Source organism: Vanellus vanellus (genome assembly GCF_965231255.1).
Source record: "Vanellus vanellus genome assembly, chromosome: 11".
Taxonomy (NCBI): domain Eukaryota; kingdom Metazoa; phylum Chordata; class Aves; order Charadriiformes; family Charadriidae; genus Vanellus; species Vanellus vanellus.
The window spans coordinates 8,775,585-8,792,782 of NC_138916.1; the positions used below are offsets into that span (position 1 = coordinate 8,775,585).

Here is a 17,198-nt window from a genome sequence, read left to right on the forward strand (position 1 = left end):
TAGACTTGGCCCTGTCTTGAAGCGGAGAGATGGAGCAGGTGGCTTCTGAAGGCTCCCCTCTGTCCTTCCTTTAGTTTATGGTTATGTCAGGGTACTCTGTGTTTTAAATAGTATTTTGTGCATATTCAGCATTATACCTTCCCAAATACACTAAGTGTCGTTCTGTTTGCTTGAGTGCCATCCAGAACAACACTGCCTCTCCTCACTACCTTTTTCCATTTGTTGGCTCTGGCACCCTGTTTGGTGCCATATAGAGAGTGACTCATGGCACGAGTACTTGTGTTGAGCAAAGAAATCACATTACTGCCACCATCAGAAGCCCTCTGTATCCCTGAAGGACCATCGCACAGGAATCCCACTGGAGACCAGCATGGAAAGGAAAGATGAAGGGGCAACTCCGCTTTCAAGCACAGCTATTTCCTTCTATTTGGTTTTACAGGATCTCTGAAGGTCAGTTTTCAGAATCAGTTTCCACTTTGCAAAATCCAGCTTTTGTAGGCCATCGTGTCTGTAATACTGTTCTAGCGTCACATTTATCCCCCGGGGGGGCATGCTGTTTCTGAGGAGAGAATTTTGCCATAAAACTGTAAGATAATTGAAAGATATGGGGACTCTAATTCTCCCTTGAATTCAGCCGTTACTTATCAGCTATGAGCACTCCCTGACAGACTATGCAGACAAGATATTATTGACCTATTTTTGCAGAAAACATTATATAAAAAAAAAAGTCAAGTCACTGAAGGAAGAATAAACCAAACCAATTTATTTTCCCAATTGTTCAAGCAGACTAAAATGCAGCAGGCGAGTAGGGAGCATGAATTGTGACAAATCAATTAAGAAGCCCATCCTTCTGGGTTCTGTGTTTTTGTATCAAATATATTATTGGTTGTACCTTCAGCTCTTTCTAAAATCTTCAAACCTGTTTTGTGTTTCATCATCAGGTAGCTACTCTTCCTTCCCTCTGCCCATGCAGCTATTGTTCAATCGCCCCACTTTTCTGACTTACTTGCTTTCTCTGTTACTTCCCCAGATTTTTCAGTTTTTCTTCATGTTACTTTTTTCCCATTCTGGCTTTTTCTCAATTTTTCTGCAGAACTCTTTTGGTCTGGAATATGTGCCACCTTCTGCAACTGCCCAGTTGGAGCACTGGGTGGGAAGGCTGGATGACGGGCAGGCTGCGCTCATGTGTGTCTGTGTAGGACTAGCTCCCCATTTCTGGCTCTCTCTTCCCAGCATATGAGTCCCATAACCTGTGCCTCCTTCCACACAGCACTGGATATAGATTGAAGGTGCTGCTTGACAGTAGCTCACATTTCAATATTGGTTTATTTGGGCTTTTAGTTATTTGCTTTAGCTGAGATTTAGGAAGAAATATTTTCAAGACAGCAGAAGTAAAATTGGATAGGGTTTTATGTGTTATTTTATATCTGGATGAATCACACCAGATTTTTACAAGAGAAACGCTTTATTTAAGTCCTATATAAATTGCTTCTCTGATTCTTGTATGCTCTTCATATCATGCCATATTCTCTCAGGTACAGATTTCCAATTACAGACAAAATAAAAAGTGGGGGTTTTGTTCTGTCTCTTTTTGCTTCTTTCTTTGTTCTTTTTTTATAAAACACCAGTGATAGCTTTTCCACTGCACATGGCTAAATATTGAAGAATAGATAAGAATACAGGTATGAAGAAAGAATGAATTTTTAAGACAATTCTTAAGAAATAAATGCAAGCATTTCATTGTCTTCCTTCAGTGAACTGGGCTTTCCCCTTAGCTGCCATTGTAAATATATTTCACGGCACATGGATGATACAAAACAGGAATAAAAGAGGCAAGTTTTATTATCAGAGAGCATGGGAAGCCAGAGTTGCAAAAACTTCACGTAGCTTTGATACATTAAATTACTTTCAACTATATAGGAAGTGAATATAAACTTAGGTGCTAATCCTGTAAAGATGTATGCATTTTCTTGATTTTTACACACTACACTGTCCTACTGAAGTTAATGAATTTAAGTTTTTGGAGCAATTCTTTTTTTCTTTTTTTTTTTTTTTTTAAATTTTTGTAATATGGTGACTTCATGGGCCAAACTTCCTTTCATGGAAGTGATGAGAAACTGGCCACTGATTTTCCAAATAGGAATATGGTTTTGCAATATTGGCCAAAAGAAAGGTCCATTAAAGAAAGTGCAGAGACATCCTATTAATTTATTTATGTTAACAGTAATGCTTCTGTCAATTAATAGTATTTGTGTATATGAATTACTGTTAATAGTATAAATTAATAGGATACTGGATGAAGTGTTTTATTCTTCATGAGTGCTTAATCCCACATGACTTACAAACATGAGGAGCAATATCAAGCTATGAATGAAGATATAAAATCAATATGTCTTTTTTTCCTCTGTAGATTAATGTGTCATATGGGTGCTGACTTTCATTACGTAATCTGTTCTGGGAATGGAAATAAGCACCATTATTATTTGGAAATACTGTGAATGCAATTAGCAATTTGAACCTACTAAATTATTAAAGTCTACTTAAATTTGAAGAATCAGTTGTTTGACTTCCATAAAAATTTCGAAGCAGATCATAAACTGCAGTTTATTTTATGTTACATTCTCCAGACTATGTTAGATTATCACCTTCTCTTTTGTTTTCAAACCCTTGAAATTTTTTACCAATATAATGAAACAAGTCACAGAAACACATGCCCAGTTATAAAATACTCTATATACATCTTTTACCTTGTCTCAACTCCACTCGGTTATTAATTTAAAAAGGTCACAATACTTAAGACCACATGAGTTAAGTTTCTTATGTTGTTCATGAATCATCTTAGTCTACAACTACATTTTATAACACTACTTAGTTTACGCACACACACATATATTTGCAAAACTAAACAAAGATGTTTTGATGGTATCTTGGTTTTGAAAATTGCTCTGTTTAGTGCCAATTCTGTCTCCCCAGGAAGTCAATAGTAGAGAAAGTCGCTATAGAAATGTCCATTGACCTCAATTAAGTAATTTGTATCAAGGTGGAGAACCTTGCCAAACTGATACTGAACAAATTATATCAACTTGTTTGTTGGTTGGTTTTTTTTTAAAAAAGGGGGGTGTGTGCAGGTGCTTTTATATATATATATATATATGTAAAAGTATATATAAAAGTATATACCTGCCTGATCAAGCCTGTGAAACTGGGGAGCACTGGAATGCCTTTAGCAAATTAGGTGCCAGCTTCACCAATATATTACTCCAGTTTTACACGGTGCTTAATCTCCTGAGAGCAACTGGAGTAGTGCAGTGGCAAATTAGCACTTCAGCCCGTAAAAGCTTGTTGTCAGCTGGTCTGTGAAGAGCTTGCGTTTACTGCTCCAAGCAAACTCACGGGCCTGTGCAACAGCAGCATGTCATTTGGTACATGCATTTAATTTGGATTACAGGCTGGAACAAGATTATAGTCTGCCTAGTTAGCCAGGTAAACATTAACCTCTCAGACCAAATCTTGCAGTCACGGTCCAGCCTCTCCCCATGTCGGAACCTCCTGCTTCATTTGATGGATCTGCTTCTGGAGTTCATCTCTGTCCAGCTTCATTTTCGCTTCTAGAACTTGCCGTAGAGACCCAATGCTCTCGTAGATAGCTGCAAACCCTGATTGCAGGTGAGAATTAAATTAGATCATAATCAAAAGCAAGAGTATCGCATAATTACTATCAGAATGTGCTTCCTACCATAACGCTCTGCTTTACCTTAGGAAGTTATCAAAAGTTCTGAAGACAAATAGGACTGTAATTGTGTGCTGATGGGAAAACCGCAGCCAGGCTGGGCCTATGTGTGCTCCGGGGAGAGCACTTCCAAGCTAAGATGATGTCACCTCTTGTTGCTGTGAATTTCACACTTAGTGAAAATCCATTTTAATGCCGCAGGTGCAGCCATTACATCTGGCCCAAAAGTCTTTAAACTGCTTCCATACAAGCAAAGGCATTTTGCATGTTATTATAGGTCAATCATTGTTACCACAATTCGGAATAAAGAACTTGATAACTATGGTCCTACCAGCATTAACTTCAGCTTTCATTTCTTTTATATCTTCATTTATCTCATTCTGAAGTTTGCCAATGCGAATATTTATCTTTTCTTCAGTCTGTTTTGCTTCATGTGCTTCCATGGTTATCTTCTGTATTTCTTCTATTTTGTCAATTTTCTCTGCCATTTGGCTGAATTTCATCTCTATAGCTCTTTCGCTTATTTCCTGGAGCCAGGAAAAAGAATTTTAATTAATTACTCTGCATATGGAATTATAGTGGTCTTTCCCAAACATGCAACAGATATTGAGGAATCATCTTTTATGTGGAATTCAAACGTGTAAGAAATTATAATTCTTTTATAAAATGGTTTAAACTGACTTAATTACTGTAGACTAAAATACTGATCTATTTAGAAGTGATCAGATTTATTTGAAGACTGTCAGGCTGTGGGGATGTTATACTTGACGTCAGTGAAAAGAGTTATACAAATATTGAGGAGGTCTGAAAATCTCACTCAAATAATATCTCAATCACATCATCTTGGTTATTACTAATGCTTTTGAATACTTCATGAGAAGTATTATTAGGACCTTTTAATGCAACTTACAGTGTTTTCCTTAAAAGTCAATGAGAGTTGGTCAATTTTTTGCACAAGCTCTTTTTCAATCCTTTCATGTTCCTGTTCCAACCAGCTACGTGCAGACAAAATCTGGCTGCTGAGTTCCTCAATAGCATTTTTTAATCTAAGAGCATAATAGAAATTAGCAGATACAAAAGAGCAGAACTTTTGGTCATTCAGCAGTGACGTTTTATGAACATGTTCATAAAAAAAATTAATGACAATTTAATACATTCTTGATACCATATTAAGGTGAATCTTTGAACTTTAAGGCTACTAAACCGGGTAAGGTAACATTGTTTTAGAAAATAAAGACGAAAGAGCACAACAAAATAGCAGTTATTTATATGAAACACATCATGACATTTTGAGGCATAGTAGATGCAAATTCTTTGCAGCATTGAAAACAGAATGTGGTCATCCATTCAGATTATAATCTTTGTGTCCATAGGTCTTAAATCTGAGCAAAGATTTGGTACCCATTTATTTTAGTGGCAATGCTGGTTCATATAGCCCCACTTATGGTGCCTATACACACCTCAAGTTTACACCAACCAGTTGTGCCAGTGAAACTGTTTCTTTAGGCAGTCTTTTTTCCTGGTGATTATTTGAAATCTGGATCTATGCTTTCATCTGGTTTGCAAACAGTTTCACTGACATAACTGATGGGATTGTGTGAGGATGGCAATACGCAGTAAGGAGTAAGGATGTGGGTGGCTTAAGCCAGGACTGCCACTGAGTGAAACGCCTGGAGGGGAGTTAATATCTGAACTGAATATATCCCCATACAGTGTCCGGTAGGAGAACAGTAGCTTGTTGTTAATAATTTAGGTATTTGAGTTATATATTCATATTTCAAGCCAATTTAAAGCAGTAACACTTCGTGAATGCTGTGCCTCGCTTCCTGGTTGCTTGAGTTGAACTTTTTGCCCTGCTTTCGACAGCCACCTCCAGCATTTGCTGTTTCGTTCAGTTCTTGCAAAAAGATACCAGGCCACTCTGACAAAAATCCTTAGTTGTGTTCTTTAATACAAGTTCTCCCTGAATACTTAACTAGGGACGTAATGGGCCTTTCAAAATTGCCTAACCGCATTAGGGGCAGAATTCTTGTGGAAAGCGAGTCACATTGTGCTTTTGTACTAGCTGTTGAGCACACATACGTATTTAAACGGGTTCATGCTTTTGTAGATGTGAAGATTACAACAGTCAAACTTGGAAAATTGAAGCCCTGTGGCCCTGTCTTCCAAGGCGCATGGCAACAGCAAGGTTTCCCGGGCACTCACTTCATATCCAGAAGATGGAGCTGTTGGTTGCTCTCTTTGTAGGCAATCTTCAGCTTCGTTTCTTGTTGCATTATTGATTGCTCTACTCTGCTCAGAAGATGAGAAATCTGAAACAAAATTCAGAATTTACTATTTCTCAATAGCATTTCGTCACAGTCTCATTTGGGACATTTTCATAACGGTAGAGAAGATCTTAAAGAAGGGCCATTTTTGCTGACATTTCAAAAATTACTGAATTTGCACATTTTACTTTATCATGAAAAATACACTATCTCGCAAGATATCCGCATTGTGAAAACTGCAATTTTTCAGCCATAAATAATTTGAACAGTCTTGCCTTGAAAGCGTCTGCCTGTTCCCCCCCTTGAGACAGCTGAATTTACACGATCCATACGTCTCCACGTTGCCACATAAGCAGAGTAAATGAATGGCAAAGCAATCCACCAGTACTGAGTGATATTCTTCCATCACTTCATGTATAATAGCTACTGCAGTGATAAAAATGCTGGATGTAACTGAGGATAGGTCATTACTAACAGAAAATATTTCTCACCAAAACAATCATCCCAGTTTGACAAAACACACTGTTCTGTTTTACAAGATTCATGACCATATGCTCCTTGCACACTAATATACTGTACCAAATCTTCCGAGAAAGGTAAAGAGGATTTTAACCATTTACCTACCGCAAAATGAAGATGTAAAATACTTTTGTTGCCCAAGAAAATGGGAAGGTCTTGAGGTGGAGGTATGAAGAATCCTTTTCCTTAATGTCTTAAGTCTCTGCTTGTATCTAGTGCTCACTTCCATTCTCATACCCAATGGAAGAGAAACCTGACGAACAGATTAATGGATTCACAGAACCCAAAACCAGTTTTGTTGTGCAGACCTTCAAAAATTGTGTTGAAAATACATATAAACTCATCCTGGGAATGCCAAAACATAGAGGGAGAGAGTGACGCTTGCATCGTATGGTGGTTTTGTAGAGCATCCATGTCACATGTTCACATTGCACCCTGAAGAAGCCATTCAGGCCAGTAATCACCGACTTTTGTTCATTCCTGGAGTCCTTTCAGGTGCCTTTAAATACTAGCCCCTTCTACATGGCATGCTAAAGGCAGCAAATTAAGGGCCTTTTTTCAGTTAGACCAGTGCAGTACTGCAGCTAGGTACCAATATTCAATCTAATCAGGACTGTGAGCAGATACACCCCTCCATTTGTAAATCTGTGACCTCCCAGGATAGTAATTAACAGTAACAGAGTCTGTGAATTAGACTGTAACTCTTACCCACATACGGATCACTTTGGTCCAAATACCATACCTGTATTTCTGCCTCTTTGATTTTGGATTCTAAGATCAGCTTGGAGGTGTGCTGGTCTTTACTTAGGCTCTGAAGTCTTTCATATGTAATTTTATGCTCTGCGGACAGTCTGGCTAACCCAGCATCGCACCTGTTTGAATAAATAAATGCCAAAGCAACAGCTGAATAGACTATAAGGTGCAAGCTTTTTAAAGTATCTATTTTAGACTGGGCATTTCTGTGAAATTGCTGGCTGTCTAGCGAAACGATGTCTTATGAGACTGCAAGAATGGTGATGTATCACATAGTATTCGGCATACTGCTCCCAAATGGGACTAGGAGTCAACTAGTCTATGACACGTACATTCCTGTTTTCTTGGCACTGACATAATATGTGTAGGCTGTGTTGTTATCAGTCAGGGAAATCACATTAGAAATGCAAAGGTGCAGAATACCTGGTATTTTTGTCATACTCCAAAAGACATCTGTTAAGGTGCGTGTGATTTCACCTGCGTGATTAGAAACCTAAATAATTGAGGACTATTTTTTCATTGTTGTAGCTGTGTTCCTGAGTATTACATTCTTATTTTTATTTTTATTTGTGAAATAGAAGTATGCAATTAATATGTGTAGGAAACAGTGTGGGGCATATTTTACAGTTATTAGTCTTTCTTTAGGTAAAACTGTCATTGAAAGCAATGGCAATTTTGTCTCACAAAAGACTATGAAATGCAGTTCTAGAACATAATAATTATTGTTTCCTTTCTTCACATTGGAACATTTCTTGATGCTGTAACATTTTCGGGATAAATGTGCTATAGAAATGTGCATTTTTTACCACATTTCAAAAATACTTTGGTCGGGTGGGTTTCATCTACAGTAATACAATAAGAACATTAACTGAGCTGTAAAAATATAAGTGCTGTAATTTCAGGAGTAAGACCTCTGTGAAGTATGAGTCATGTATATTTTTTTGCTAAGGAACTATGCAATCGGCAACGTTACCAAATTTGATCTATGAAACTGATGGAGAACAGACAGCAGTTACAATTTGAGGGAGAAAAAGGCAGTAAAATGGAACAACCTGAGGCACGTTAAGTCATTACCTAAACCAATGACACGTTTGAACCTCTTTTTAGTTACATTTCAGTTTGAAGGCTTTCATTTCAACATGCGTTTTCATCACCTCGGTTACAGTAACTACCATTATCGTCAAATATGAAGGGAAAGTAACAGCTAAAATGACAGAGCATCTGCTTAGTGTTACGGTATAATTTCAATATGAAAATAATCAGTAATACAAAATAACACAAAGAAATTATAAAACTTGTGGAAATTAATTTATAGTTTAGCAGTTCAGTGTTGTGAGACCTATTAGTAAAATCTGGAGGAAGGCCAGCTAAGGTTTACATAGCAGTGAACCATACTTGCAGGTCTTACAATCAGGTGGTTTCTATAGAAAGATGAGAGAAACCAAATCTCTCCATGTTGTTACGATCAGTCAGAGAGAATCAGAGAAACGAAATCATTGTGCAACTCATCACCAAAAGCCTCGGGACTCAAAAAAAATGGTTAGATTTGTTTCTCTGAGGCACGACAGGAAATACAAAAAGCGACAGCTTTCAAACTACTGTGGGAAATGCAAACAGTAGGCACCTCTGTTCCTAAAGCAAATTAATGGTTTGGGTTTAATCAGAGAGCATCTCTCTTTGGGGAACTCAGTTACATGATCAAAGAGGTCATATAGTTGCATGGTAACTGAAACATTAAAATTCTGACTATGTTAACTTAGTGTCGGCCTGGTATGTATTAATCAGATTATTTCATTTTTCTACAGGGATACTGTAATTGGCACCCTTTTAAACAAAGTCAGAATAAAGTTTAAATTCCATTGTCTGTAGTTATGGAATGGTTAGCCTTTTTTAACAATATTCCATATATTGAAGTGGTCAAAGGGAAGTCTCTTTGCTGTATATATTGCACACACTCACAAACACCTGATTAGTTTTGACCTGAAAAAAATGTTAGTGTGCCGTAGACACAAAATGAGGTTCTGATATTAGTTATGTGATATACATTTTGAGTTAAAAGCTTACAACAATTAAGTAACTCTAGTCCATGCTTCCACTAGCTTTTAAATGGAGGGGGGAGTGGGGTGGTAATAATAAGACGAACATATGGAAAACCATGAGATTTCTAAGACTTTTGATTCAGGTTTCTACTGTATGATGGGTCGGAAGAAAATCAGTAATCTAAACAAAAAGGCACATGATACTTTGGAACTTTTTCCTGTGTGTTTTGTTTTGATTAAAAAAAAAAGTTGGGGGGGGGGGGGGGGGAAGGCACACTGCAATCCCCACTGAATTTCCCATACCTCTGAACGTTCTGCTTTGTTATTTCTTTATAGATTCGTGCTAAAATGACAATAGAATTCATCTTAAAAATAGAACTAAATGTTTCTGAACACTGAATTTAAGTTCCTAGGGCTGTCTATATAAATGAAGCCAATGGACTATGGCTATAAAGACAGAAGTTGAGAATAACTTTTGAGGTTTGGTCCTCTTAAAAGCACAAGGAAAGAACTGAGAAATAGATTAAGATTTCTAGGAAGAATACTAGTTTAAAAATATAAGAGCTCTATATGAAACCATTTTGTACAAAGAAATGCACAATAAATAATTCTCTGTCTTTATATCTGAAATGCTGGAGCTGGCCGTACACATGCTGTTGAAATTTGGGCCAAAGATGCACTAGAATGTGTTTCTTTTACTACTGTTTGATTTTGGAGGGCATTTTCTGAAAGTTCTGATTGCCAAGCTGTGTACTTATCTGAAATTAGTACATGAAGAATAAATGGAGAGATTTCATAGTGCCAAGTTGTTGCCAAAAAGGCCAATGGAATCCTGGGCTGCATAGGGAAGAGTGTGGCCAGTAGGTCGAGGGAGGTCATTCTCCCCCTCTACTCTGCACTGGTGAGGCCACAACTGGAATACTGTGTCCAGTTTTGGGCTCCCCAGTTCAAGAGGGACAGGGAACTGCTGGAGCGAGTCCAGCGAAGGGCAACTAAGATGATTAAGGGCTTGGAGCATCTCCCTTGTGAGGAAAGGCTGAGAGAGCTGGGACTCTTTAGCCTGGAGAAGAGAAGGCTGAGGGGAGACCTTATTATGGCGTACAAGTATCTCAAGGGTGGGTTGAAGGAGGATGGAGCCAGGCTCTTTTCAATGGTTCCCAGTGACAGGACGAGGGGCAATGGGCACAAGTTAGAACACAGGAAGTTCCATTCAAATACACGGAAAAACTTCTTTACGGTGAGGGTGACAAAGCACTGGCACAGGCTGCCCAGGGAGGGTGTGGAGTCCCCTTCCCTGGAGATTTTCAAGACCCGCCTGGATGCAGTCCTGAGTAATGTGCTCTGGGCAATCCTGCTTTAGCAGGGGAGTTGGGCTGGATGATCTCTAGAGGTCCCTTCCAACTCTGAAAATTCCGTGATTCCAAGTGTTATTCTCAGATTCAGAATACAGTATAATTTCAGAAACCAGTAATGTTTAATATAAACAATGAAATTATCAAACAACTGCCTTCGAAGTCATAGTAAGCAAAAGCAGTAGTTATTTTTCTGGCACACTGAGGAGTATTTTTGTTGTCTTTGATCTTTAAGAGATCAAAACACAATGGTTGTTCTACTCAGTATCACCAAGGACTAGATAAAGCTGAGAACTACACCAGTGCTCTGCAACAGGTTGCTATATAAATATGCTATAATGGTGCATACAGATTTTTAATGTTCCTGTTTTATTATAACAGGAGATGTTTCAACTAAAATACCAGTGTTTCAGCGAAAAAACAAGTAGCTAAAGAACAAGTAGTGAAAAGCAAGGTGATACGTCCAGGGGATGCACTGGGCAACAAGAGCAGAGCTGGTATATTCTGCGTCGCCTGGTTGAGGGAGCCCAGGGCAGCCCTCACCGGGTGCCTCTCCTGCATGGCAAGTAGCCACAGGGCAGCAGATTTATTGTACTTGAGAACTTCATAAATGCAGTGCATCCCAGATGCATCTGGCTCATTTTCTGTGCAGTGTGGGAAAATCTGCCTACATGTAATGAGTCCAGAGTGTCTGAAATGAATCAGATCTATAATGTATATAAAAATCATCTATATATGCAAAGTAGGCCCAGTTTGAACATGCATAGTTGTCATTTCTCTGGTTGTTTCAGCTATCAGGAAGCTTCTAGAGACAGCTACTGCTATGGCTCTGACCAGGCTGTTGTATTTAAACTTTCCAAATAAATGACCATAGTGCACAAGTTATTCTGTAAACAAATGATAAGGCACTACTCATGAGGTTTATGATCTAATATCATGAGAAATAGAATTGATAAATCTGTGTTATATCAAATTGCCAACATCGGGGACAGGAGGCTGGCGTAATGGATCTATTGGCATGCATCTAGTTTTCTGCTGAACGTGTCACTGAATTTAATAGAGGTAATATTTTTCTTAATAATAATGCTGAGCCTTAGGAAAATGTACAGCATTATTCTTGGTGAACGCTGTATTGATGCTTTACAAATTCATCAATAAATTATGCTTAGTGAGAAGTGGCCCAGAGACATGAGCTGTAATTCGGTCATCTTCTGCTAGGGATATTAGCTGATTTTGTGATGGAGGTAAGCACAACTGTGCAGACTGTCTGAACCTCACTCCTGTGGGTGGTGTGGGTTTGGAGCTGTACGTGCACGTAGGGAGCCCTGTTCTCGCCATTAAAAGCAGCAGCCCTCAAGAAATGATGAGGCACTTGTTCAATGATATATTGACATGTTACGGAACAGTTGGTGTTAGGAAATAAACACCACTCTCTCCAATATTGAAGTTGAATAGGATGCAATATAATGCATGTTATTACTGGAACTGAAATGTGGCCAGAATCCTGAGATTGACACTAAAATTTTTACAGGACCAAAAGGCTCAGACTTAGGTGATTTCCTATATATAAACTAATTCATACTGATTGTCCATCTGCACACTTCTAGCCTAGAGCAAACGTAATGTACTTGGAGTTAAATTCGCCTACTGTCTGTCACTACAGCCCGAGCCATACGTAACACCTTGACTGTGGCTGAGAGCTGATGTACAGTAAATTGGTAACCCAGGGTAACTTGATCATGTTTCTAAGGTTTCACTCTTTGAACTCGTCTGAAACCTAGCAGGACTAGATGTCGAAGTAAAATTACATTAGGTGACTTGAGCTTATTTTATATAAGGAATATTGGCTAGAGTAATCAGAAAGTGTTTATCCCAGGGAAAGTTTCTGGTAAGTATCTGTATAGTGCCAACAGCATAACAAACTGGCATCTTGAGCACGGTCTCCGGATATTACTATAGCCATTCACAGGAACACTAATTTTCAAAGTAGAATATGTCTGTAAATAAAGGCAAATAACTTTCTCCCATGCAGCACTGCTTTAACTTGATTTCTGATAAAGGGAAGCTTACTTGCTTCCTTATTCAGGGAAAATGTTTATGTAAAGAGCATGATGCTGAGTAGGAGGTAACAGTTAAAAGACAATAAACCGATTCTCTTATGGTAATGAATACAAATATTCAACATTCATTGCACAGCCTGACGTAAGGCAGATTGGTATAGTCTCATACAATTATCAGATAAATTACAAGCCAGGCCCAGTATGAGGGCGTTGCCCTAAGTAAATAACGGAAGAAATCCTGGCAGAGGCCACCACTGATCCCCATAGCAGGCGCTTGGCCGGGCGAGGGTCCTCTTGCGAAGCTCATGCTGGCAGGTGCTCATTCGCTTCAGTTCTGTTATTGGAAGCAAAGGCACGATGTTTTGCTTCACAAGATGTCGGTAACTGTGTTGCTCCAAATATGGACCTCTCTCAGGATGTAGTATGATCTCAAAGCGGACTTTTTATATAAAGAAGCAGGAAGATCTAAGCATGTAAATTTCTCAGGGATTTCTCAGTGAGATAGATATATGTGTGTGTGTGTATATCTCTCCCTCTACATATATGTCAATCAATTTTCTGATTTGACAAAACAAACTTGTCTAGTTCTTTCCTGTTTACTAAAGGATAGCGCAAAACTTAAAAAAACAAAACAAAACAAAAAAACCCACCCCAACCCACCCACAAAACAACAAAAGAGTATGTAAAAAACCTCTGTAAAGTATTCTTTACAAAATGGGTAAAGTTAATGAAAGTTACAGTGGAAACTTCAAGCAATCAAGTAATTTATGAGAAAACTTTCGTTCAAGGAAAAGCCCTCCTTTCTGTAGGCAATTGAAGATTATCACTAAATCAGTTGGAGTACAAAAAAGAAAAAAGTTTTCTGTAATATATAGACCATAGGTCAAATTCAGCACAAGTATAATTCCAGCGAAGTTATTAGCAAAGCTACTTTAGGCCAGATCAAGTCCTTTTTCTATAAGCGTACATATCCTCTGCCTTTTGTGTTCAACTTCCCAGACCCTTAAGCAAATGTTGTGGTCCTGGGGTTTGTAAATGTGTCGTTGATGGCACAACCTGAAGTCTGTGTAGTTGCATAATTGTGACCTGGAGTTTCAAGCAGCCTGTAAAACCTCTATTATTTTATAGTTTTCTGTTCCTTACGTGTCAAGCAGCCTATGTAATATGGCTAACCAATAACTGAATGCGCAGTTTTTTACTTCTAAAATATATGCAAAAATGTGCAACTGTTCTGTTCTTTACAAATGCAGATTGTTCCATACTGCCTTTATAATTGTGCTCATTAATTTGTTTCAAAGATAGACCAGTCTAACCATAGTACTTTTTAAAGCTGAACCAAATCCAAATTCCTAAGGAATTTGAGGTAATTTATTAAACACTAATTTCAGGAATTAAGAGTGATTTTGTTAAGTTTAATGTGTAATACTGGAATGCAAAGGATTATTGTTCATTATCTTGAAAACACTAAGCAAAATTATCCTGGGAATTTTGCCAAAGTGGAATTCAGCCCATTATCATTAACATTCATACTTCAAGATTAAAACAACATTAGTCCCCAAAATATACTTCCGTGTTGAGTTTTACCTTGCAACTCTTCCCCGAAGATCTCCTAACCCAGAAAGCTGCCGCATTTCCAGACTCTTCAGGGTAGAATTTGTTCCGTAGCTGAGATTGTCTCTGACACGTATCTGTTCCTGCAGCATCTACAAAACATTCATATGCAAATATAAACTCAGTATGTTACATTCAATGTACTCTTAAAATGTCACTCATTATGTTTCAATCTTTTGGTAACATCAGATACCATTTTATTATTATTACTTTATTAAAAGCTTTGTCTTGTATCGTACTAAACCAGATGTCGTTTAGGTCATTTGTTATTTCTTATTCTTAGTGTCCAATCTGCACATAAATACCATAATATGTATAAAGTATAACTTGATGATGGAAGGGAGACTTAAATATTCATTTTTATCCTTTTGTCCGCGTGTCGTCGTGTCGTCGTCTGTCGTCCCCCCCCCCGCCCCTGTTGCTCATTGCAGCAGAGGTCAGACATGAAGTCATGTATCTGCATATGATTTAGGTCATACAAATGAGCAGTTGGGTTTGGCTACTTGGTGTCGTCAGTAAATCGGAAGTGAAAGAAAGTTTATTATAGAGCTAAGGCATTTCCTGATGTTTATACAGCACAGCCTTTGGACTGAAGTTGAGCTGGGTATTAGTGTCGCATTAATTCATTTTTTCAAGGTTTTCCAGTGCAGCTTTTGAATGCAAGCTTATTAGTACCACAAAGGTTTCTGTGTTTAAATGCTAATATCCTGTGCTATTTTCATAGCCACTGAAAGAATTTTGCAATTTGAAAACAGTTTTTCAAGTTATAAAAACAACTTATAAGCTTACAGGATCTTCAGACCTTGTCTGACCTTTACTAATCCTGCAGTAAACTTTTGTATTAAATAATAAGGAAGAATTAGTAGCTGAGGTGGCATTAGTCCTGTGAAAAATTCTTAACGTACCTCGATGTCCCGATTAAGTTGCCTCACTATTGCCGTTATGTTTCGGATATGTTCTTCCAAGAGTTGCCTAGCCAACCGGTCGCCCCCCCCTTTGTTCTGCATTCTGTGCAGAGTGGAAACAATGTCCTCCTTAATGCGAAAAGCGTGTTCCACAAGAGCAGCCGTTGTTTTCTCATGGCTTAGGATTCTGTCTTCCAGCTGATCCACCAGGCTTGCCGATGCCAACGGGACCGCTGTCAGGGCCTGGCTGTGCAGCGCTATGTTTCGAACACGTCTAGTGAAGAAGAATATCCAGATATTGTTAAGTTCTCACACAAAACTCTGCAACGTCTTTCCACTGGAGACAGTGCCATACTATCTTAGTAGCGATACTGGGGAGAAGCACCAAAGTACTCGCAGAGAGAGCCCACTGCTACAGTAAGTGGGCGCTGTGTTGGTTACTGTGTGTATCTTGTACAAAGGCAGGTCAGGCTCTTTTCCTGCTCTTTAAGGAAGCATACAAAAGCATAGGATCGTAATAAAAGGACATTAGCATTACGGAAGTAGTTGCAATTCAGAACTATAATTTGGTTACTAAGAATCCAAAGTCAAAACTCTCTTTCTGAGTTTCAAAAGTCATGCTATTTGTCTCTACAGTTTTCAGGCTTAATCAGTGTTAACTGTAGAAGGTAGATACTGCAAACTAAATGGAAACAGACCAAGGTTAAAAAGGAATAGCTTGCGTCCATTCCTTTTCTTCAGTCTCTACAGCTATCCTGTAATACCATACAGAAGCTTGTTCCCCCATAAACTGGACAGGAGCATACGTAGGTGTAGAAACCGAGGAAAAACCAAAATTATGACGAGCCTCACACAGTCTTAGAAGTCAAATTTTCCCCCCGGAACAGCTTACATTTGGGTACCTTGAATAATTGTCTAGATTTTTCAAGAGAGCTCTGCACTGCATAGCTTCCACAGAAAGCCATGGAGGTCATGGGTGCTCAAAGTAAAAAAATCAGGCTGCTAATGTGGTCTTTTCCTGCCTCTATATTTTGTAAAGAATAAAGAAAATTGTCAGAAGCATAAGTGGAAGATACAAGTTCAACCTCACTTTGAAAGAGGAGATCTTTTTCTTGGAACTCTGTTATTTACTGTGTGTTCTCCATGTTGTTTCCTGTTAATGAGCCAAATTAACAGTTTACTTTCACCGTGATGATATTGATAGAGATGTACGAGGACTCCAACAAAGGTCACTCTGGCTCTGAGTTTTCACACTTAATTCCATGCTATCAGAAGACTGGCTAAAGTATAGTATTCTTGGACTTCTACTCGGTTACAGTTTAAGCTATTTAATTTCTTTGGGAAAGGGTTAAGTAAAAGCTGAGTCAGGAATTGTGATTTAGGCCATTGATTTCAATGAGTCTACAGTATTGCACTTTGCATCCTAATGGCCAAGTCCTAAGTCACAGCATCACTATATGCAGGGAATGGAGAGGCACATAATAGTCTGCAATATGAAGATTTTATTTTTTACATTCCAAACTGTACCTTTCAGAAGGGGCAAGAGTTGGGAAGATTGGGCTTCGCTGGGCCATTTTCTGGTCAATAATTTATGTCTGTTGAAAAAGTACACATTGAATTATTAAATAGTTTATATCTGGCACTGAAATGACTTAATGCTTCTGCTTGATGTGAACCTTTAAGTAAAGTTCAAGATTATGCTGACAGCTCTGATCTTGGAGTTTAAATATTGCTTATGGAATAAATGCAAATAAAAATCAATACAAAAGAACGAAAACAAAAAACTGCTAAAAAGCTTTTCATAGTGAAAACGATACTTTTGAAAAAGGCATGGTTGACAGCCTTGAAACTGGAATCTGCTGTTGACCCACAGAACTGGTTTGGCAGGACAGAGGCAAACAAACTTCTTGTCCCAAATCTGTCTACTGGTTTCCGACATCATCAATCCATGAATAAAGAGTA

The 17,198-nt window shown here is 38.3% G+C and overlaps 1 protein-coding gene across 1 annotated transcript; it reads right to left on the reverse strand.

Annotated features, from left to right (window-relative positions):
- Positions 1–3,516: 3,516 nt before the first annotated feature.
- FAM81A (family with sequence similarity 81 member A) lies at positions 3,517–16,810 on the reverse strand (the record flags this gene model as incomplete). The annotated part of the gene is made up of 8 exons (XM_082488858.1): positions 3,517–3,656; positions 4,062–4,257; positions 4,641–4,776; positions 5,936–6,042; positions 7,259–7,388; positions 14,305–14,423; positions 15,237–15,510; positions 16,764–16,810. The coding sequence occupies 8 exons, from the start codon at positions 16,808–16,810 to the stop codon at positions 3,517–3,519; spliced, it is 1,149 nt and encodes a 382-aa protein (XP_082344984.1).
- Positions 16,811–17,198: the final 388 nt, after the last annotated feature.